We start from the raw sequence: 25,414 nt of genomic DNA, 5'->3' as shown, positions 1-25,414 counted from the left end.
CCTCGAATAGAAGTAGAGGTACTTTTGTCAGAGGTTGCTTGTTGTGAGCTATGAGGGAACTTTATGCACTTGGCCAGATGATTCTGCGTCTTTGTTGCATTCTTCATATATGATTTGGCAAAGTATTTGCAAATGTACACATCTTTTCCTTCTACATTAACTGCAGTGAAATGTCTTCACACATAAGAAAGTGCCCGTGGCATTTTCTGTAAAGATTAGAATTTAAAAAAAACAAAAAAAACAAATACAATTCCATGTACAGATAAATAGTTAAGCAGTTAGATTAAACAACTCCTTTGTAAGATAAAAAAAAATGAAACGTATGGAAACAGGCGAATTAACACTCCTTAGTTAGCAGGTTCAAGCAAGCTAAAACCCACATGGTAGCAAAAACTAACTCGCAGAAATTGTTAACAAGTTAGAAATGATTTAAACACACTTTGCTGTAGACTACTATTTACTAGTTCACAAAAAAATTATGTATGTCATATACAATATATTCACCCCACCCAGGATTGTAATCAAAACTTACCAGAAAGCTCAGACAGTGTAGTAGTGTGGGCTCAATAGCATATCATTAGTGTGCAAGATCTTGAGAATCAGCTATACATGTGATGGAAGAATGCACTGTGCATGCAGAGGTTTGCAATTCCATTGAATTGGGGACAGTTTAACCAAAATATGCCACAAGACCTAGAATTGCCTTATGTGTATCCCACAAAAAAAAGTTCACTGTTATAATCTAACGTTTTTGATGAATTTAAGCAAAATTCTCAAAATTCCCGGGCTTAACTTCCCATGGAAAATTTCCAAAGAAATTCAGGTATTTTACCGGAAAGTTTCCGACCCTTTGCAACCCTAGTTGTATCCCTCCACAACGGCCTGTTCTCACACTTAATAATGGGAAGTTCTTCATCACAAAGCTTAACGGCTCAACTGTCATCACCTGATATATCTCTGGGCCAGACTTTTTATTTCTGTTGTGTCCATTCCAGATCTATACATATACACAGGCTGATAGGTTCGTATAGGACATTGACCTGATAGGACATTGGCCTAATGACAGCGGCCTGTCCCATTCATACTAACAAAGTAGACATCTGAAATCAGGTTTCAACATTCATACAGATGACTTGGCGTCGTTATCACAGAAAAAGACATACTGTAACCGTACATACTGTAAACGCATGAGACCTGCCAGCCTTAACAACACTCAAGTGATGGGAGTGATCTGTCAACTTTCCCAGCTTGTTTCCTCTGTGCTGGGGTTCAAAGATATGCAGTGAGTCTGTGATACTGCACTAGAAATTCACACCGAATAAGCCCAACTTATTTCTAAAGCATACTATCCTTTATTCCTTATTTCATCTGAAACAGCACAGGGAGAGAACACAGTCTCACAATGTTAGCTGTCCTATGTTGATCTAAATACAGACTTTTCCTTCCTTTTCCTCTCTCAGAGTAAATTATGTTAAGTGTTGAGCAGGTGCAGGTATACCCCATGACTCCATCATGGCCAATTCAAAGATGGCACTGCAGACAAAACATCCGTTACAAGCCTCTGATGTATTCAACTGATTTGACAGTAAATGGGATCTACTTGTCATATGCATAGAATATGGTGCACAGGTGTTTTCCCAGACCATTCATCAACACCATGGCAAAGCATAAGATAATCCATAGGCTCTGGCCCATCCATGACAGCATTGTGCAATAGATCGGCCTGTATTGGCAGGGGAGGTGTGTTTGTGTGTTGGGTTTCTAATCAAATATTTAGAAGCTGTCAGATATGAAGTATCCTCTCCTGTAGCCCTCCTAGCACTGCGTTCTCCCGGCAACGCCAGGCCTGACACACTATTAGCAGGCCTGTCTGCCTCAGTCAATGTATGGGCCATACTCCAGAGGACACCAAGGCTCAGTTAAGGTTTAAATCATGAGAGAGGCCCGTGTGGAGATGAAGACAGCAAGGGGCCTCGCTCACTTTTTCACACTATGATGAGCACTAAAACAGAAAGGCTAGATTTTCTTCCTTTCTCTCTCTTTCTCAATTTTTTGTCTCTGTCATTCCCTCTCCCCCGCCCCCACCAACTCTCCCCCTCCCAGAAATGCGCTTCGTACATCGCCTGTATGAGTCAGCATCCTGGAGTGCCATCGGCCCTTCTTGGATCCCTTTTGTCACATTTGTGCACGTCTTGTTCAATTTGGACTGACTTGTGGAAGTCACATTGATTCGACAGCTGACGATAAGCATTTGTAACAGGGCGCAGTAGAGGAAAAGGCTACTTGATGATGGCTTTGTGCTCAAAAAGAAACAAGTAAATTGTAAGACTAGGCTAGATTCTCATTCCTGTTTTATCTTTGATTTGTGTAGGTATAAAGGGTTTACTTGGTTTATTTTTTTCTCCCTGTAATATTATGAGGGCTGTCAAACGCATTATTTACAGTTAACGTTTGAGATTTGTAATGCCCTAAAAAAAAGTTCACACATTTAATCTCATCTACATTTCTTCAACCAAAAGTTAACGTTTCCGCACGGACCCTTTTAAGCGCAGCACAAAACGTGCTCGGCTATGCTGTGTGCTCTCAGTCTCAGCAGCTACAGATGTAGGCTCTTAGTTAAAAAGGCTTCTGAAGTTGAATTATATGTACAACAATTATAATCTATAATTCACATGTCCTGTTGCTGCAGGATTATTTTCCTGCTGTAGCAAACTGGCTTAAATGAATAGCTCAGACACACCGGTACGATTGTCAAATGTTTCCTCGGAACAGTGTCAGCAGTCAATCTCTTTTTGTGTTTACAACACTTGTTGTATTCGGCGCATGTGACAAATAAAGTTTGATTTGACCTTGAAGTCATCAGCCACTTGGCCTAGTTAAAATACTCCACACCAGAATGTGGCAGTAACGTTGTTTGGCAATGCATTTCCGTGTGTGTTGCTTATAGTCTATATTATAGTCTAGATTCCAATGTTGTATTTTGTAGAAAGCCCTCGTTGATACTAGCCAGATGACCATAGGTAGATAACTACCTAGCAGGATGATGAAGAAACAATTTAATTCACTCTCCATGATCCCATACTGCCAGTGCCAGCCCATAGCGAAATGTTTAGCTAGCTAGTTAACATTCTCGTATTCGCTAGATAGCACAACATAGCTAGCTACACTGCACTAACTCGGCAGCTAACACAGGCAGCCGTTTCATGGAAACGAATCCATTGTGATTTAATGGTTAGCTAGCTTGGAGGAAGTATTTAATGTGGTGTGCAATGCGTCTGTGCACTTAGTTAGCTACCATCCCAAAGCCTACATTGCATATGAAGTGTGACTGGCTCATGACATTTAATGTACAGAGAAAATGCCTCTTTTTTCCCATTTTGTTGTCACCCCTATTGGCTCCCCCAAGTGTTGGTTCGTGCTCTCTGATTGGCTCAAAGTCAAGTTGTTGGCCACTGATTAGCATTACGAATTTACAAGTAGAAACGGCATGTCCGTCACTACCGGGTCGGCACGCAGTAAGCAGGAAGAACGACCTACCACTGTGATAAGTATCTGTCGGCAGTGAGATTCTCTGTGCGTTTCATGCTTAAGATCTGACATCTGTAGCAGCTATTGTAGAGCGGTCTGTGGTACTTAAACATCCACCATGCACGCAGCTTTGAGCAACAATAAAGCTAGCAATCTAGTTATGCACAGTTTTGCACAGAAGTCGCTAGCAAATGCTAACGTTAGCTAGCTAGCTAACCAAACGAGAATGTTTACAATGCCATGGATGAATGCCTCTTGTTTAAACTAATTTCCCACAATGATTTTACAATCGAAACAGGACATCCATTCAATTTAGCTACTGTTTTTGTTGTAGTTCACAGGTTAAAAGATTTAAGCAAATGATCCCAATTCTAGTTGTAGCAGCTTGTGATCTAGTTGAAGAACATGGATAAGTAGCCTAGGCTAAATCTAATAGCTGTATGATATTTTACATTATGTCAGACCTGGCTGATCTGTTGTTATTTATTTAGTGTTTACCCCTGTAACCAAAATATATTATACCTACAACCCAATGTGATGTTCTTTTAAATTGAAACACCTTTAATTATGGTCAAATTTAAACAATATATATTTGTTTCAATTAATCAAATTAATCGCACAGAAAACCATGTGATTAACTCGATAAGCCCTAAGTGTTACACAAACACACGCGACAAACACATGATGAAGATTAATTCCAATGATAACGCCTTGCATGTAAACAAAGTACCACCTCATCATCATTATGTTACATTAAAGTATCATTCATCTCAATAACATGCACTACATTATAGTGACAGACGATGAATTAACAAATCCTGAAAGTGTGATCGTTTTGATTGTTTACTTATTACTAAAGCGAGATCTAATTGGTGTTTGGTAACAAATGGTGTCACAAGGGGAGTTAACGATGGATAATGATATTGACACTGTTCAAGGATAATGCAGGATTTGTACACAAGACGACAGACAGAAAGGCACCATGGGAATTCAAATTCAACTAACAAAAGTCCTTATCAGCTTCCCATGACCCCATTCCATAATAATACGATTCCCTAACTCACGTCACTGCTCTGACAGTCACTTATGGATGTGTATCTTTGTGTTTATATCCAAATACACAAACAGTATATAAGCTCCATGACTATGAATAAACAGGAGAAATAGCCTACTTTCTCTTTGTTTTTCTTCCCCACGTGTATATTTCCTTGCATTCAAAGGACAAAACAACAGCTCATTCCGGATCACACAGCTGCACATACATGGCAAAATGTTTTGCAAATTACATCCTAATGAAAAGCAAACATAACACAGGCATACTTCCACACAACAAGACCCGTGTGAATAGATCGGCTTTCCACTTTGCACTTTGCCAAAGGAGAGAGAGAGGAGGAAATCAGATACATGGGAAAAAACAAACTGTTTACCTTGTAGAAGAGTATGATGACCTGACGCAACTTGAGCCGGTGGAACACGCAGACGTCATAGAGTGCCGACACGGCCAACACAGTCACCCCCTGCTCTTTCCACAGCATGCTGCAGGCAGCACAACCCAGGCTGCCCAGGAGCCAGGCCCCCAGCCTGCAGGGCCCCGCAGGGCCCCCTCGCAGGGCGCAGTGACGCACGTAGCACAGCAGAGACAGCAGGAAGAAGAGGGCGGCGCCCACGTCGGCACGGCCTACCACACCCGCCACCGCCTCCGTGTGGATGGGATGCGAGGCGAACAATAACCCAGCCAGGAGGCTCCACAGGCCATCTCCTAGCAGCAAGCGGGCCAGCCAGGTGAAGAGGGCCGTGACGGCTCCATGGAGGCCCACGTTGACCAGGTGGTAGCCCCAGGGCTCCAGGCCACCCAGGGCATGGTTGAGGCGGAAGGAGAGGGTACACAGGGGCCGGTAGGACTTGTGGCTCCCGCTGTGGGTAAGCAGGGTGCCCCAGAAGTCATCATAGAAGATGTTGATCCACGGAGTCTCTGGTAGCAGATCCTGGTTGGTTTTGATCGCACGGCTGTGGACAGATGGAAAACAGAGGGGTTAGAAGATGTATGTGCAATGATCCTCATGCTTATGGATAACCTCATTAAGGGCAATGCCACCACAGCGCTTGGGACTGGCGTTTCAGTCAATTCAATCAATATGACACAGTATGTCTTCACTGTACTGAAAGAAATGTCTGGATTTCTTTCAAACTCAGCAGTGGTCATTTATCATGCCCCAAAGATAGGAGCCTTAGACAGAAATCAAATCACCTTGAAACCTGCTCATGCTTGATAGGGACACAACCCATCACAGAGAAGGCTGATGTATATGTAAAGATGTGTGATCACCCCTCTGAGTGTGATACATTGCTGTAAAAAAGTACTGTAGCGTGAAACTTGCGTAAAACTTCTTTGAGAGTGGTATTGTTGCCTTCACCGACAAAGTCTGAGAGTAAGCAGAGAGAGGAGTGCTCACCACGGCTCTTACTGTGTGGACTCAGGGACTGCAGAGGCGCATGTACCACGCCCTTGACCGAAAACAAATAAAGCAACAAAGAGAGAGAGAGGGGGAATGCCATGTTGGCATAAAGGAGCGTGGGGAGCCAGGGACCAAAAACGTGTCAATCACAGCTAGCCCTGTGTTTACCAACCGTTGAGTACTGGGTATCTCACACACAGACACGCCACACTGTGTCAAGAGAGAGAGGCAAGGGAGGAAGGACGAATAAATATGTTTGTGGAAGGGATTACAAAGCAGGAGGGACTAGAGAGAGCAAACTAGAGAGCAGTGTTAAGGCCATGCATAATAAGAGTTGAGGGGCCATGGACACCCATGGAGAGACCATGCTGTGCATGTACAGTTGAAGTCGGAAGTTTACATACACTTAGGTTGGAGTCATTAAAACTCGTTTTTCAACCACTCCACAAATTTCTTGTTAACAAACTATAGTTTTGGCAAGGACATCTACTTTGTGCATGACACAAGTCATTTTTCCAACAATTGTTTACAGACAGATTATTTCACTTATAATTCACTGTATCACAATTCCAGTGGGTCAGAAGTTTACATACACTAAGTTGACTGTGCCTTTAAACAGCTTGGAAAATTCCAGAAAATGATGTCATGGCTTTAGAAGCTTCTGATAGGCTAATTTACATCATTTCAGTCAATTGGAGGTGTACCTGTGGATGTATTTCAAGGCCTACCTTCAAACTCAGTGCCTCTTTGCTTAACATCATGGGAAAATCAAAAGAAATTAGCCAAGACCTCCACAAGTCTGGTTCATCTTTGGGAGCAATTTCCAAACGCCTGAAGGTACCACGTTCATCTGTACAAACAAGTATAAACACCATGGGACCACGCAGCTGTCATACCGCTCAGGAAGGAGACGCGTTCTGTCTCCTAGAGATGAACGTACTTTGGTGCGGAAAGTGCAAATCAATCCCAAAATAACAACAAATGACCTTGTGAAGATGCTGGAGGAAACAGGTACAGAAGTATCTATATCCACAGTAAAACGAGTCCTATATCAACATAACCTGAAAGGCCGCTCAGCAAGGAAGAAGCCACTGCTCCAAAACCACCATAAAAAAGCCAGACTACGGTTTGCAACTGCACATGGGGACAAAGGTCGTACTTTTTGGAGAAGTGTCCTCTGGTCTGATGAAAAAAAAATAAACTGTTTGGCCATAATGACCCTCGTTATGTTTGGAGGAAAAAGGGAGTCGCTTGCAAGCCGAAGAACACCATCCCAACAGTGTAGCACAGGAGCGGCAGCATCATGTTGTGGGGGTGCTTTGATGAAGGAGGGACTGGTGTACATCACAAAATAGATGCCATCATGAGGATGGAAAATTATGTGGATATATTGAAGCAACATCTCAAGACATCAGTCAGGACCTTAAAGCTTGGTTGCAAATGGGTCTTCCAAATGGACAATGACTCCAAGCATATTTCCAAAATTGCGGCAAAATGGCTTAAGGACAACAAAGTCAAGGTATTGGCCTGACCTCAAACCTATAGAAAATTTGTGGGCAGAACTGAAAAAGCGTGTGCGAGCAAGGAGGCCTACAAACCTGACTCAGTTACACCAGCTCTGTCAGGAAGAATGGGTCAAAATTCACCCAACTTATTGTGGGAAGCTTGTGGAAGGCTACCTGAAACGTTTGACCCAAGTTAAACAATTTAAAGGCAATACTACCAAATACTAATTAAGTGTATAAACTTCTGACCCACTGGAAATGTGATGAAAGAAATAAAAGCTGAAATAAATCATTCTCTCTACTATTATTCTGACATTTCACATTCTTTAAATAAAGTGGTGATCCTGACTGACCTAAGACAGGGAATCTTTTCTTGGATTAAATGCCAGAAATTGTGAAAAACTGAGTTTACATGTATTTGGCTAAGGTGTATGTAAACTTCCGACTTCAACTGTAGTTACCCCACCACGGGGCAACCCTGGCCTGGGTACTGTACTGTCCCCCCTCCCCATGGCTGGGGTCCGGGGTTGCGCCTGAGTGTTTGACCCTGACGGCCATACATCAGGCCCAAGCTGTGTGAGGTGTGAGGGTTGGAAGATGTGCTATTAGCCCCCTACCGGAGCAGATAATGTCTGCGTCTTTGTTACCTAGCTGTGAGGTGGCTCTGGCACTGACACAAGACCTTGAACCCCGCGTGTCTGGGAAGTAGGCGGGAGACAGGGGGAGGCAGGTGGAGCAGGCGGGGAGATGATGGCTATGTAATGAGTCTCCTTAGAGAGGAGGAGGTGCATGATAACACAGAATGCCACCGCGTAATTAAATAGCCTGATGGATGGGACATGACACGTGTGATAACATACCGAGAACGACAGGTTGTAATGAGTCCCCACGGCGGGCACAATTAGCACACGCAATTAGACGTGGAGCGAGGAGAGGGAGAAAACAGGCACACACACACACAACACACAATAACAGACTGAGACAAACAAGGAATTCAAAGAAATGCGCCAAGGCGGCAGATGAATCAAGGTGAATAATTTATCTATGGATAATTTTTTGGGGAAAACCTCTGCCTTTGTGTAGCTCTTAAACATATAACTTTTACCCGGCATTGTCCTACATAGCCGCAAATAGCAACCATCTTGCCCTGCTTCTCAATATGGCTATGCCAGAAAGCAGATGAGGTTGTTGAAAAGGGGAAAGGTATGGAGATCGCAACCCACAACAAATAGCTAAATAAACTACCTCTGACAGGGCGAGGACAGATAGCCCTCCTTATGATAGATCTGGGGGGAAATTAATACAACCAACCTGGCCTATATGGAAGCGGAGAGGCAAAGATAATCAGCCGGAGATATTTCTATGTAATGAAAATGCCTGACATGTCAGTGAGCAGATCATTGGGTTTCAGACCTGGTTTCAAAACTATTTGAAATCGTTTCATATACATGAGCTGGGATTGATTGAGCTTGCCTGGTGCAATCGAACCAATAGAATAGTCACAAAAGTGCCAACCCCACCCATCTGGCTCTACAGACAGGCTAAAGCAAATTCTGAAAGTATTTGATAGATTTCTAATAGTATTTGAACCCAGGCCTGATGGGTTTCTCTGGAACTCCAGGCAGCTCACCACTGGCAGAGTAAGATCTCTCTTTGTTTCATGACTCTGATATGCAAGTTTATTTTCTCTAGGCTATTTGTCAAGTGAGATCATCACTCCAGCACAAGGCGCTCACATCAGAGGCATTATGGTTCAATTACATCTTTAATCCATTTGGAAGACAAGTGTGCCTTTTTTCCATTGTACATTGAAGTCGTGGCAGAAAGGACAGATACATTATATATTGTTTGAAACCTCACCAGCTCTGGCACCAAAATAAAAGACCAAAAACCAATGCCAATCCTTCAAACCCTCAGTCTCTATGCAGCAGCCATGGATGCCTGAATCACAATGCATACATTGCTGTCACGTCCGTCGAAAGGAGTGGACCAAGACGCAGCGTGAATAGAGTTCCACATACTTAACAAAAACAACAAAGAATCAACGAACGTCTAGTACAGAGCGCACTAAGGCACTAACTGAAAACAAAACAATATCCCACAAACGCAGGTGGGAAAAGGACCACACTAAGTATGATCCCCAATTAGAGGCAACGATCATCAGCTACCTCTAATTGGGAACCATACTCACACCAACATAGAAATACATTACTAGAACACCCCCTATTCACGCTCTGACCTATTGCACCATAGAGAACCCCAAGGGCTCTCTATGGTCAGGGCGTGACAATTGCATTCAGAACGTATTCTGACCCCATCAATTTTCTACATTTTGTCACGTGACATCCTTATTCTAAAATTGATTAAATTAGATTTTTTTCCCTCATCAATCTAAAACAATACCCCATAATGACTAAGTGAAAACAGGTCTTAAAAAATGTCTGTAAATGTATTAAAAAAAAAAAAAAAGTATTCAGACCCTTTGTTATGAGACTCGAAATTGAGCTCAGGTGCATCCTGTTTCCATTGATCATCTTTGATGTTTCTACAACTTCATTGGAGTCCACCTGTGGTAAATTCAATTGATTGGACATGATTTGTAAAGACACACACCTGTTTATATAAGGTCCCACAGTTGACAGTGCATGTCAGAGCAAAAACCAAACCATGAGGTCAAAAGGAATTGTCTGTAGAGCTCAGAGACAGGATTGTGTAGAGACACAGATCTGGGGAAGGGTACCAAAATATTTCTGCAGCATTGAAGGTCCCCAAGAACACAGTGGCCTCCATTATTAAATGGAAGAAGTTTGGAACCACCAAGACTCTTCCTAGAGCTGGCCGCCCGGCCAAACTGAGCAATCGGGAGAGAAGGGTCTTGGTCAGGGAGATGAACAAGAACCCAATGGTTACTCTGACAGAGCTCCAGAGTTTCTCTGTGGAGATGGGAGAAACTTCCAGAAGGACAACCATCTCTGCGGTACTCCACCAATCAGGCCTCTATGGTAGAGGACAGATGGAAGCCACTCCTCAGTAAAAGGCACAAGACAACCGCTTGGAGTTTGCCAGAAGGCATCTAAAGGAGCCTCAGACCATGAGAAACAAGATTCTAAAATAGCTGTGCAGCGGCGCTCCCCATCCAACCTGACAGAGCTTGAGAGGATCTTCAGAGAAGAATGGAAGAAACTCCCCAAATTAGGGTGTGCCAAGTTTGTAGCATCATACCCAAGAAGACCCGAGGCTGTAATCGCTGCCAAAGGTGCCTCACCAAAGTACTGAGTAAATGGTCTGAATACTTACTGTATGTAAATGTAATATTGTTTTTTTTTTTTTATAAATTTGCTAAAATTTATAAAAACCTGTTTTTGCTTTGTCATTATGAGGTAACGTGTGCGGATTGATGATGATTTAGATTTTTTCCCCTTCATTTTAGAATAAGGCTATAAAGTAACAAAATATGGAAAAAGTTAAGGGGTCTGAATACTTTAGAATGCACTGCATGTTCAGCTCTCCGATTGTCAGCTTCTTGAATGTCATGTCAGAGAGGCAGGCGAGCACCTACACCACTGCAATTGACAGGCACATCTTAGGGGGAGAGGATGGAAGACCGTGGAAAGAGAGAGGGGAAGAGAAGGGGTCAGATAACCCACATCACCTTACCCACCACTGTTCCAAGTGGATGTCTACAGAGGAATTAAGACATTTGTATGATGACGAGTCTAATCATAGCCAGTTTCTCACTGCAATCAAGGCCATTCATTAATTAATCCTGTTCAGCATGGTTGCGTGGGTCCTGATCACCGCAGCACATCCAGCCCCATTCAGCTCTGGCTAAAGGGCCTGCCGGTCCTGCCTGGCAGAGTGGAAGATTGGGTTTATGTGGCTGGGCCCGTCTTTCTGGGAAGCTGGCAGCAGCAGGACCTCTCTGTGCACTGCAAATCTTTTCCAGCCGTGAGTGCATTCCTTCACCACCCGCACGCTTTCTGCGCCTGCCTGACGACTCCCAGAGGACCGGCGGGATCATGTGACCGCTAACAAGCGAAACCCAAAAAAGCACCACCTCCCACTTCCTCACACCCCACCCAGGCTTCCGCCCTGTCCTACCCAAGTTATGTCTGCACCCCAATTTCTAGGAAGAGTATTCTGTGACTCAATCGGTCAGATATTTTTTTCCTCATCACTGGCTTGCCAAAGTTTTTGCACAGAATCTGGTGCACTTTTTATGTACTAAGTATTTCAATGTTCACTTTTAAAAGGAGGGTTCATCCAAAGCTCAAGAAAAGATAGGCCTAAAGAGAAGGCTAGTCAGAAAAACATATAAACGATGCAAGCTCATAGAGGAAACATTCTCAACTTTATGTAGGCCTAGTATGTAGATAACTTAATCCACCAGGCAAGATGGTACTCATAGTGATTGTTGTGGTGGATCTAGACAAAACTCAAATGCAGCAGTGTTGATAGCAGCTCATGACTTCAATGTTTTGAGACCAGAGTAGTGCATGACTTCATCAAAACAAAGGTGTGTGATTCACCCAGAAAGGAAAACAAACCCAGTAAAGTGTCTGGTGTTTATATCAAAGCCGTGATTAAGAGCCAATTCATGCTTGATCCGAAAATAAGGTCGGAGGCGCCGTATTGATGGTGTGACGCAATTGCGGAGCCTCCAGAGGCAACCAGAGGTCAAATTGAACTCCATAGTGCTTCGCCGTGCGCCTCTCAAATATTGTAAAAATGGGCTCCGTATAGCTCCACATTGATTGGTTGACGGTACTGTAGGTGAGGGCAGGAAGTCCTGTATAAACACCAACTCACTTCCTTGACAACTTCCTTCACAACAGCTCTGTGCTGCTCTGCAAAGTGAAAGAAGTATGAATGCCCTGACTTCTGCAGAGGCCATATCACCATAAATGTTGCAAGGCCAATGCAGACTTCGGATTGACCATGCAGCGCCTTTAACTCCCCTCACAAGCGCCAAATCTTCTCAATGAAGAGGATCACTTTCCCTTCATAAAGGCTCAACATTAAAGAGATAGCAACAGAAAACATGGATACCTTTTTGCAAAGAAGTCTCAAAATTATGGAGGTTGATCAGTGCGTGTATTTTCATTGTATTTTCATTTTAATATCAGTGCGTATGATTCGTGCCACAATGAAATTGCAATGTATGGACCCCAAAAATATTTTCAATGTACCGATTCCATGGCACATGGTTTATGAACTGATACGCAAAACTTTAATTTCAATTTAAATGACTATCCAAAATCCTTGCGTCCAATAGAATGTTAAATATATGGAGGATACAACCTTCCCAGATCTGCAGATTTTGCTGTGTCATTAGATCATTTGTCATTAGATAATTTATTTTGGTGCTGTCCATATGTAGCTTGTTTTTGGTCACAGGTCCAGGAATGGCTGAAGAATTGCAACATTTACATGTAGCTAACTCTGCAGATAGCACTACTAGGTGATTTGAAAAGTCATAGTCAACCAATCTATAATATAATAACACTTTTAGCAAAAATATTTATCTTTAATTTACAATCGGCAAAAACTATCAGAATAGAAAGGTTCAGAACTTACGTGAAACATCACAGTTGAAAAATATAGAAATCCAATATGGATGGTGTTAAACGATAGATGGGAGGGGTTGAATAGTGGGAATAAAAACAACAAGATAACTATTGTAAAATACACTGTGTCTGCAAAATGTATATAGTATGAATAAGCTGGAAGTAGAAGCCTAAGTGTTGTTGCTCATTAGTTTACTCCAATTAGGGGACGGGTGGCAGGGTTAGTGGGAAATAATAAAGGAAAATATATATATATATATATATATATATATATATATATATATATATATATATATATACACACACACACAGTGCATTCGGAAACTATTCAGCCCCCTGACTTTTTCCTAATTTTGTTACATTACAGCCTTATTCTAAAATTGATTGAATTGTTTTTATTCCTCATCAATCTTCACACAATACCCCATAATGACGAAGCAAAAACAGGTTTTTTGAAATTTTAGAAAATGTATAAAAAATAAAACATGAAATATCACATTTACATAAGTTTTCAGACCCTTTACTCAGTACTTTGTTGAAGCACATTTGCCAGTGATTACAGCCTCGAGTCTTCTTGGGTATGACGCTACAAGCTTGGCACGCCTGCATTTCGGGAGTTTCTCCCATTCTTTTCTGTAGGTCCTCTCAAGCTCTGTCGGGTTGGATTGGGAGCATTGCTGCACAGCTATTTTCAGGTCTCTCCAGAGATGTTCTATCGGGTTCAAGTCCGGGCTCTAGTTGGACCACTCAAGGACATTCAGAGACTTAACCCGAAGCCACTCCTGCATTTACTTGGCTGAGTACTTAGGGTCGTTGTCCTGTTGGAAGGAGAACCTTCGCCCCAGTCCGAAGTTCTGAGTGCTCTGGAGCAGGTTTTCATCGTGGATCTCTCTCTGTACTTTGCTCTGTTCATCTTTCCTTTGATCCTGATAAGTCTCCCAGTCCCTGTCGCTAAAAAACATCCCCAAAGCATGATGCTGCCACCACCATGCTTCACTGTAAGGATGGTGCCAGGTTTCCTCCAGACGTGACGCTTGGCATTCAGGCCAAAGAACTACAATCTTGGTTTCATCAGGCCAGAGAATCTTGTTTCTCATGGTCTGAGAGTCCTTTAGGTGCCTTTTGGTAAATTTCAAGCGGCTGTCATGTGCCTTTTACTGAGGAGTGGTTTCCGTCTTACCATTAAGGCCTGATTGGTGGAGTGCTGCAGAGATGGTTGTCCTTCTGCAAGGTTCTCCCATCTCCACAGAGGAACTCCGGAGCTCTGTCAGAGTGACCATCAGGTTCTTGGTCACATCCCTGACCAAGGTCCTTCTCCACCGATTGCTCAGTTTGACCGGGCGGCCAGCTCTAGGAAGAGTCTTGACGGTTCCAAACTTCTTCCATTTAAGAATGATGGAGGCCACTGTCTTCTTGGGGACCTTCAATGCTACAGACATTTTTTGGTACCCTTCCCCAGATCTGTGCCTCGACACAATCCTGTCTTGGAGCACTACATACAATTCCTTCGACCTCATTGCTTGGTTTTTGCTCTGACATGCACTGTCAATTGTTGGACCTTACATAGACAAGTGTGTGCCTTTCCAAATCATGTCCAATCAATTGAATTTACCACAGGTGGACTCATATATATATATATACAGTAACAGTGAAAGGTTTGGACCACACCTACTCATTCAAGGGTTTTAATTTATTTTTACTATTTTCTACATTGTAGAATAATAGTGAAGACATCAAAACTATGAAATAACACATATGGAATCATGTAGTAACCAATAAAAGTGTTAAACAAATCTAAATATATTTGAGATTCTTCAAAGTAGCCGCCCTTTGCCTTGATGACAGCTTTGCACACTCTTGGCATTCTCTGAACATGCTTCTTGGTAGCGATTTCAGTTAACAGGTGTGCCTTGTTAAAAGTTAATTTGTGGAAGTTCTTTCCTTTTTAATGCATTTGAGCCAATCAGTTGTGTTGTGACAAGGTAGGCATGGTATACAGAAGATAGTCCTATTTGGTAAAAGACCAACTCCATATTACGGCAAGAACAGCTCAAATAAGGAAGGCAGTTTGCCACTGATTCAGTCCAAACCACTCACTGTTGAATTTGCGATTTCCAACTTGTTGTGTAATGTTTATGTCCAATGGCCGATGAGCACCGGTATGTTTTATCTGTAATTTATCTTCATATGACAAGGATTGAAAAGGGTTTGCCAGTAGATTGCCGACTTGATTCATTTATATATTTTTTTCACCTTTATTTAACCAGGTAGGCCAGTTGAGAACAAGTTCTCATTTACAACTGCGACCTGGCCAAGATAGAACAAAGCAGTGTGACACAAATAACATAGAGTTACACATGGGATAAACAAAAGTACAGTCAATAACACAATAGAAAAGTCTATAAACAGTGTGTGCAAATGTAGTAAGATTAGGGGGGTAAGGCATAAAATAGGCTATAGTGGCGAAATAATTACAATTTAGCAATTAAACACTGGAGTGATAGATGTGCAGAAGATTAATGTGCAAGTAGAGATACTGAGGTGCAAAGGAGAGAAGAAAAAAAATAACAATATGGGGATGAGGTAGTTGGGTGGCTATTTTCAGATGGGCTATGTACAGGTGCAGTGATCGGTAAGCTGCTCTGACAGCTGATGCTTAAATTTAGTGAGGGAGATATAAGCCTCCAGCTTCAGTGATTTTTGCAATTCGATTCCAGTCATAGGCAGCAAAGAACTGGAAGGAAAGGCAGCCAAAGGAGGTGTTGGCTTTGGGGATGACCAGTGAAATATACCTGCTGGAGCGCATGCTACGGGTGGGTGCTGCTATGGTGACCAGTGAGCTGAGATGAGATAAGGCGGGGCTTTACCTAGCGAAGATGACCTGGAGCCAGTGGGTTTGTCGACGAATATGAAGCGAGTGCCAGCCAACGAGAACATACAGGTCGCAGTGGTGGGTAGTATATGGGGCTTTGGTGACAAAACGGATGGCACTGTGATAGACTACATCCAATTTGTTGAGTAGAGTGTTGTAGGCTATTTTGTAAATGACATCGCCGATAGTCAGTTTTACGAGGGTATGTTTGGCAGCATGAGTGAAGGATGCTTTGTTGCAAAATAGGAGGCTGATTCTAGATTTAATTTTGGATTGGAGATGCTTAGTCTGGAGTCTGGAAGGAGAGTTTACAGTCTAACCACACACCTAGGTATTTGTAGTTGTCCACATTATCTAAGTCAGAACCGTCCAGAGTAGTGATGCTAAATGGGCGGGCGGGTGTGGGCAGCGATCAGTTGAAGAGCATGCATTTAGTTTTACTTGCATTTAAGGGCAGTTGGAGGCCACGGAAGAAGTGTTGTATGGCATTGAAGCTCGTCTGGAAGTTTGATAACACAGTGTCCAAAGAAGGGCCAGAAGAAAACAGAATGGTGTCGTCTGTGTAGAGGTGGATCAGAGAATCACCAGCAGCAAGAGCGACATCATTGATGTATACAGAGAAAAGAGTCGGCCCGAGAATTGAACCCTTTGGCACCCCCATAGGGACTGTGAGAGGTTCGGACAACAGGCCCTCCGATTTGACACACTGAACTCTATCTGAGAAGAGGTTGGTGAACCAGGCGAGGCAGTCATTTGAGAAACCAAGTCTGCCGAGTCTGCCGATAAGAATGTGGTGATTGACAGAGTCGAAAGCCTTGGCCAGGTCGATGAATATGGCTGCACAGTATTGTCTTTTATCGATGGTGGTAATGATATCGTTTCGGACCTTGAGCGTGGCTGAGGTGCACCCATGACCAGCTCGGAAACCAGATTGCATAGCGGAGAAGGTACGGTGGGATTCGAAATGGTCGGTGATCTGTTGGTTAACTTGGCTTTCGAAGACTTTAGAAAGGCAGGGTAGGATAGATATAGGTCTGTAACCGTTTGGGTCTAGAGTGTCTCCCCCTTTGAAGAGGGGGATGACCGCAGCAGCTTTCCAATCTTTAGGGATCTCAGACGATACGAAAGAGGTTGAACAGGCTAGTAATAGGGGTTGCAACAACTGCAGCGGATCATTTTAGAAAGAGAGGGTCCAGATTGTCTAGCCCAGCTGATTTGTAGGGGTACAGATTTTACAGCTCTTTCAGAACATCAGCTTTCTGGATTTGGGTGAAGGAGAATTGGGAGAGGCTTGGGACAGTTGCTGTGGGGGGGTGCAGCGCTGTTGACCGGGTTAGGGATAGCAAGGTGGAAAGCATGGCCAGCCGTAGAAAACGATTATTGAAATTCTCGATTATCGTAGATTTATCGGTGGTGACAGTGTGTCCTAGCCTCAGTGCAATGGGCAGCTGGGAGGATGTGCTCTTATTCTCCATGGACTTAATCTCCATGGACTTTCATGATGATGACTACTTGTCTAGCTTGCTAGCTAGGATTTTGAAAGTATGATGTTGACATCATACTTTCAAAACATCAATCCAATCAAAGCTACTGTAGATATAATTTGATTTGACGTAATTTTAACTGTGGCCAATGACCTTGAGCCTTCTTGGATGGGCACTTCTATTGTAAATCTATGTCAGCACCCAAGGGGCTTGAACTTTCTAGCTCTCCCTGTAGATTTTGCGGTGACGTAGTGTCTCCATGAGTGGCAGAACACTGAGCCAATCACGGCGCAACTAGAGAACATTACCATCCCCTGTGCTCTGTAATTTCCGCTATTTTCCCACCACCACAGAAAGCACTGAGCTAGTCTGAAACACCTGCATTTTGGAGCTGCCTTACTCAAGAAAGCAAAAAAGAGACCATATTTGTATGCAGCTTTATTAACTCAATGATTTTTGTTTACATTGTTTGCAAACTGATATGTGACACGTATTAATGCCAAAATAACATGTTTGTTTTTTTGCTAAACAGATGGGGCTCAAAACAGGTGGGGCTCTTCCCCACCTGCCCTGAATGATGGGTCGCCACTGGTGAGGTGTATACTTGTGTTTCAAAGTAGATTTGTTTAAGTCTACCAAGAAACACTTTGTGTGACCCTGATTTAGGCCACTGCAGTAAAAGGTTAACGGTACCATTAACTATTTGGAATGGGATGATGAATCAGATGAATCAGAGAGCAGAAGCCAGATACGAGTACAGATACCTTCCTAAGACTCCAGAAGAAACTGGCAGATGAATGACTAATACTAATTCTGTCAGTGTGTTTCCTTCCTTCCGCCAATAAATTACAGCTGAGAAGTATGAATGGAGAGTTTCACATCAAAACTGCTGCACTCACACATCCTCTTTGACAGGAATATGTAAGATTTAAAGTAAAGCTGACTAGCAAACATTTTGAAAAGCGTTTAAACAGCCTACTTACTTCTATCATACAGTATGCTATCAAAGACAATTTTAGAGAGGGAGAGCAATGACTGTAAAAAGTGGTCTTCTCAGAACAATACACAATCGTTTCCACTTTATGCCAGCATGTAAAACAAGGGAAAACTGCACTGGCAGTTGGGGAAAGTGATGTCGTCTCTGCCAAGTATGTGTCATCACCCTGCTTTAATATCTGAAAGGAGCACAGCCGTATTTTGCGAATGCCTACTGAGGCCTTTGTGTTCTCCTCTCAGATTTTCCACCAGCTCCTTTGTGTAATGTTTCTTTCCATGGGCATGCTAACAGGTCAACAATAGAACAGTATAAAACCTTAATGCCACTCTCATGGTGCCAATTTGAATGATTTCTCAAGGTTGGCAATCTGACTCTTTCATTTTGTGCTCAAGTGCTTATGAGGACTGCTTCTGTTTGTAAAATCATGACAATACATGCTGTATCTGTTAAGGAAGTATAACATAAACATTTGTATCTTTCTTATATAAGAACACCACAGAACATGAGTACTACTGTAAAAGTCATCTTTATGATTGACTTTTACTCTCACTTATGGAAGAAGCATTTGAATGAGGCATTTGAATGTAAACTTTGGCAGAAATGCCTTCTGGAACATGTGAACATTCATGTGCCATAATAACAAACGTGTACGCCATCTATAAATACAAATACAATTATTAAATTACGAGCCTAGGTGGTTTAGGCACAGAAAAAGATAGGAACCTTCCAATGATTGGCTGAGATAATGGATGGGCTGGACATGCTGAGAGATGAGTTCGGATTGGTCTGCCATGTAGCCTGCTTCTGTCTATAACATGAGCTGGTCAGTATGCCTCGCTTCGAGACAAGCAACACTGAAGCTTGCATGAGAGCACTAGCAGTTCCGGACGACTGTGTGATCATGCTCCCCATAGCTGATGTGAGCAAGACCTTTAACCTTTTCATGTGTGTTCCAAATATCTCTAACGGTCACCCCAGCGTGAGTTGTTTTATGCAGGTGATGTCAGAATGCACTCACTGTTCCAAAATGTGATTATTACGCAACAGGACAGTTAACAAGCACCGTCTGGTAATTTTCTATAGGTTATATTTCAACTTGTCAATTTCAAATTATTTTCTACAAGTTGTCTTTTCTAACAACAGTTTGAATTGAGGTGTGTTCCGCCTCCTCATTAATTCACATTATGCTGTTCATGCTGAGAATGCTGTTCATTGACTACAGCTCAGCGTTCAACACCTTAGTGCTCACAAAGGTCATCACTAAGCTAAGGACCCTGGGACTAAACACCTCCCTCCGCAACTAGATCCTGGACTTCCTGACGGGCACCCCCAGGTGGTAAAAATGTAAAGGTAGGGAACAACACATCTGCCACGCTGATACTCAACATAGGGGCCCTCAGAGGTGCATGCTTAGTCCCCTCCTGTAATCCCTGTTCACCCACGACTGCGTGGCCAAGCACGACTCCAACACCATCATTAAGTTTGCTTGCGGCACAACGGTGGTAGGCCTGATCACTAACAACGACGAGACAGCCTATAAGGGGGAGGTCAGAGACCTGGCCGTGTGGTACCAGGACAACAACCTCTCCCTCAGTGTGATCAAGGCAAAGGAGATGATTGTGGACTACAGGAAAAGGAGGACAGAGCACGCCCCCATTCACATCGACGGGGCTGTAGTGGAGCAGGTCGAGAGTTTCAAGTTCCTTGGTGTCCACATCACCAACAAACTATCATGGTCTAAACACACCAAGGCCGTTGTGAAGAGGGCATGACAAAAGCTTTTCCCTCTCAGGAGACTGAAAAGATTTGGCATGGGTCCCCAGATCCTCAAAAAGGTCTACAGCTGCACAATTGAGAGCATCCTGACCGGTTGCATCACCGCCCGGTATGGCGCCATAAGGCGCTAAAGAGGGTAGTGCGTACTGCCCAGTAGGCCAAGCTTCCTGACATCCAGGACCTATATACTAGTCGGTCTCAGAGGAAGGCCCAAAAAATTGTCAAAAGACTCCAGTCACCCAAGTCATAGACTGTTCTCTCTGCTACCGCACGGCAAGCGGTACCGGAGCAACAAGTCTAGGTCCAAAAGGTTCCTTAACAGCTTCTACCTCCAAACCTTAAGACTGCTGAACAATTAATCAAATGGCCACCCGGACTATTTACATTGACACCCCCCGTCTTTGATTTTATACTACTGCTATTTGCTGCTTATTATCTAGTCACTTTACCCCTACCTACATGTACAAATTACCTTGACTAACCTGTACCCCCACACATTGACTCAGTACCGGTACCCCCTTTATATAGCCTCGGTATTGTTATTTTATTGTGTTACTTTTCATTTTATTTTTTACTTTAGTTTATTTACTAAATATTTTCTTAACTCTATTTCTTGAACTGCATTGTTGGTTAAGGGCTTGTAAGTAAGCATTTCACGGTAAGGTCTACACCTGTTGTATTCGGCACTTGTGACAAATACAATTTGATTTGATGTGTAGGTAATCCTTTCTAACATGGCTTCTTTGAAAGATATCACGTAGTAGTGAAAGATACAACTGCAAAAGAGTTGCTCTCCACTTTCTGGAGGACCGAGTTTTGAAATCAGTCGAATGCCCGGTGGAATTAGAGTATGACAGCTAAAGAGATGGAACAAATTCTGCTGTTTGATTGCAAATATGCGGAGAGACTCAAAAAGAGAACACACAGAAGGCTGTCGTATAAAACACCTCTCTCTGTATTACATCTTCAAACTAAAGGCAACCATGGAATCCGTCACAGAGAGGGCGAAGCGTCCATCCATGTATACGGGTACGATAGTCTTGCTAGCTACATTTTCAGATATTAAACATTTGAAATTATTATAATATTTATTTATTTTTTGTATTTGACCCCCTTTTTCTCCCCAATTTCGATCTTGTCTCATCGCTGCAACTCCCCAACAGGCTCGGGAGGCGAAGGTCGAGTCATGTATCCTCTGAAGCTAGCTACATGTCTAAACAAAAGACTCCACTACGCATGTAACCATTGCACTACACCTTCTGTATCCTGTTTATGTGACAAATAAACATGGGTTTGATTTGATATAGTATGTGTTTACCAGAGACGGTAATGTGAAGAACATAACATGCACCAAAGTCAAATTAGGATTTAACGTTAGGCCAATGAGACCGTGTCCGAGTTCTAAAATTCTCTGGTAGAATGCCCTTCTTTTATTTTGTCACACTCACAACCATAAGCACTTTTCTGTAATTGGCTCGCCATTAACTTGTAAATGATGATCTTGTTGTGAGTTTATTTTCCTGTAATAATGAAGACAAATGAGCTAAAGGGAAGATGTTGTCAGCTATATGATATGGTCATTTTTTGAACTGGCTAGCAAGTTAACTTAACATTAGCTAGCTAGATAACAAGCTAGATAACAAGCTAGAAACAAACCAAAACATTGTTTAGAAAGTTGTTTTTAGTTGCCTGGTTTGCTAGATTGACATTTACTAAATTCATTTTTAAAGCGGTGGGTTTATTGGTGTTAAAATAATCTAATTATGCTATTTTGGACAGCCTGTAATTTTTGTGTTTACTTTTTCATAACGACAATGACAAGTTTGATGTCAGACAACAATAGAATGTTCATGATGTCACTGCGGCAACTGTCGATAGACGTAGTATAAACCAGCTTTAGTCTTGACATTTTTAGTTGTTTTGTACATGGCTTCACATATGAATCCTTAAAGAGATGCGTGGTGCTAAAGCTTAAGAGGTTGTGAACGATGATGTATGGGTGTAGACAAAGAAGAACTCTCCAGTAGGTTTACCAAAACATTCAAGAGCCATTTTCTCAAAAGTGAGATTACAAGTTTATCAACTTTCACAGTATAATTACTTTCCCATTGTTCATCAACTGTAGTGTATGACATACCATTTTCTAGCTCAGTCTCTACTTTTATCCAATGTAAAAATTGGTCGGTCACAATTGTGGTGTAGATCATTGTAGGCAGTACACGAACACTGTGGTCACTGAAAATCTCCATTTGTCAGGGATGAATAGTTCTTCCACTCTGTTTGACATGTATGATTAGTGAGATTATAATAAAAGTCTCAGACAATATCAGCCTTGAGGAACATGAGTGTTATACAAGATTGGATCACTTGTTCAAAAGCATCTGTTGTTTGTTAAGCCATAGGTGGAAATAGTCTAACTAGCTAACCTATTTGATTGCTATGCACATGAAAACCTACTTGCATTTGACATAAATTACTAAAATGCAGGCAAAAAAAGAAAGACAGATTTTGTATACAATATATTGCCCCAAAAAACTCTTCAGATCTGACTGGCATTTCCTTGTTGGTTCGAGAGCAGAATGATTGACACAAGCCCAGGCACTTTCTCATTTATAGATGTAATTTTCCTACGAACTACACAAATTAAGTGTTGGATGTTATGCGTCTCTCCTTCGACAAGGATAAATTACTCCTGTGCAATCCCACATCAAAGCTGTTAACGGAGGAGTAGATACTGGGGGTTTAAGATGCAGGTGACACGGTCAAAGTCAATAAGAGTAGCGCTCAATCTCCTCCAGGGGTTTGCTTTTATATAAAAATGTATACGCTCATATTACCCTCATTATACAGTACATTGTCTTTTATTCGCATAAATGACTCATTAATTTCCCCTATGAGGGACAATAAAGTTGTATCGGATTGAATATAATAGAATTCCATAGTCTGAGGTCAAGAAAACTGAAGGCTGAACAATTATAATAAGAAACCCCCAAAACTATTTTAGCGTATTAGCATTTTCTAACACAGCAGAACGAGTCCATCCCTGCGAGGGGTTATTTGCAATGCTCCGTCAGTACAAACGCACAGGCTCACTCCATTTCACGCCACAGTAGATAAGCAAACAGTGGGACACTGTGACAGACTGTGGAACGAAGCTGGGCAATGATGAAGTACTGTTTTAGCTCAATGGACGACACCGGCTGCTCCCTAGCATCCTGATCAGTCCTTTGTACTAGACTGGGATGGTCCTATTGGGGTGTGCTCTGCATACTGATCACCATGGAGAAATGAGCGCCGGGCAGCCCTGGTTAGGCAGCTATGCATGGTGGAAGGTTGCTTTGGGCGAGGTGTTTGTTGCATCATTAGCGGTACTGTAACAGACCAGACCTGAGGAGAGCAGAGCCACAGCAGGGCTGTGATTAATAGGGCTGTCGGAGTGCCCCTCCCCCTCAGACGGAACCATGTCTGGCTGCACTGCCCAGGATTGGACAGAGTAATAAAGGCAATTTTCCGCACTCAGCACTGTTTAGTCAAACAGGAGCCACGGATGGAGGTAAATGCTCTGCAAGCAATTCAACTTCTTACAGATGGTAATATTGCCTTTCATAACTGCATAGCATAGTTTGGCTTCCTCTGAAGGCCATGAAGACCCTCGTAGTGCATAGTAGCAGTTCCTCTGCTAAATGAGAGTTATAGCTAAAACACGTTTTCTTCCTTGAGCCAAGTTAGGGAGTTCTTCAGTACAACAATCCCTTTTCTGCAGTGCCTCTTTCCAAGGCTAACTTTCAAGTTGTATATAGGTTACAGCATTGCCTAGCCAATCTCAGCCAGGTGTGAGAGCCAATTACAAACCTGCCTGTGCAGAGCAGGCTGTGTGATATACACTCAGATTATTACATCCCATAAACCTGTCAACAAGCTCCTGACTCCTGGGTAGACAGCAGAGGGCTGACGTGACAACACCACGCCATGCACTTTCTATCCATCTCTCTCTCTACCTCCATCTTTCTCTGCCCCTTTTCCTCTACCACCCTCTCCCACTAGCACCCAATCTTCCCTCCCCTTCTCCTCTGTCTTTGATTAACCTCTACTGTGTAAGGGGTTAACAGATTTATACATGGAAAAACAGATACATCAAAAGGAAGCTTGTTTTGAATTATTTTCTTTCCCACAAAAGCGCTTTATTACAGACAGAAATACACCTCAATTTCATCATCTATCCAGGTGGCTGGTCTCAGACAATCCCACAGGTGAAGAAGCTGGATGCAGAGGTCCTGGGCTGGCGTGGTTACACGTGGTCTGTGGTTGTGAGGCTGGTTGGACGTACTGCCAAATTCTCTAAAACAACATTGAAGGTGGCTTGTGGTAGAGAAATTAACATTAAATTCTCTGGCAACAGCTCTGGCAGACATTTCTGCAGTCAGCATGCCAAGTGCACATTCTCTCAGAACTTTAGACATCTGTGGCATTGTGTGACCAAACTGCACATTTTAGAGTGGCCTTTTATTGTCCACAGCACTAGGTGCACCTGTGTAATGATCATGCTGTTTAATCAGCTTCTTGATACTCCACACATTTCTGGGATCTTTTATTTATACTCATGAAACACGGGACACACACTTTACATGTTGCGTTTATATTTTTGTTCAGTATATATATATATAAACAAAAGTGTAACCACTTTGTTTTGGCACTAAACTACTTCCATATATAAAGTGCCTTTAGAAAGTATTCCCCTTTACATTTAGATTTTGTGTCAATGATGGACACACAATACCCCATAATGTCAAAGTGGAATTTTTTATTTGTAGAAATGTTGTTTATCAATAATAATAAAAATAAGCCAAAATGTCTTGAGTCAATAAGTATTCAAACCCTTTGTTATGTCAAGCCTAAATAAATTCAGGAGTTAAAATGTGCTTAACAAATCACATAATAAGTTGCATGGACTCATTCCATGTTCAATAATAGTGTTTAACATGATATTTGAATGACTAACTCATCTCTGTACCCCACACATACAATTATCTGCTCCCTCAGTCGAGCAGGGAGGTTTTTCCAATGCCTCGCAAAAAATGGCACCTATTGGTAGATGTGTAAAAACAAAAAGCAGACGCTGAATATCCCTTTAAGCATGGTGACGTTATTAATTACACTTCGGATAGTGTATCAATACACCAAGTCATTATGAAGACACAGGCATCCTTCCTGACTCTGTTGCCGGAGAGG

The 25,414-nt window shown here is 42.5% G+C and overlaps 1 protein-coding gene across 1 annotated transcript in view; it reads right to left on the bottom strand.

Moving 5' to 3' along the window:
- tmtc2b (transmembrane O-mannosyltransferase targeting cadherins 2b) overlaps positions 1-25,414 on the bottom strand; it is a 173,358-nt gene that overhangs the window by 89,248 nt on the left and 58,696 nt on the right. The window contains exon 2 of the mRNA XM_029696839.1: positions 4,956-5,535. Coding sequence (XP_029552699.1) covers positions 4,956-5,535 — 580 coding nt within the window. The remainder of the gene's footprint in view (positions 1-4,955; positions 5,536-25,414) is intronic.

Source organism: Salmo trutta, chromosome 17, assembly GCF_901001165.1.
Source record: "Salmo trutta chromosome 17, fSalTru1.1, whole genome shotgun sequence".
NCBI classification, from domain to species: Eukaryota; Metazoa; Chordata; class Actinopteri; order Salmoniformes; family Salmonidae; genus Salmo; species Salmo trutta.
This window is presented reverse-complemented; position numbering and strand designations above follow the sequence as displayed.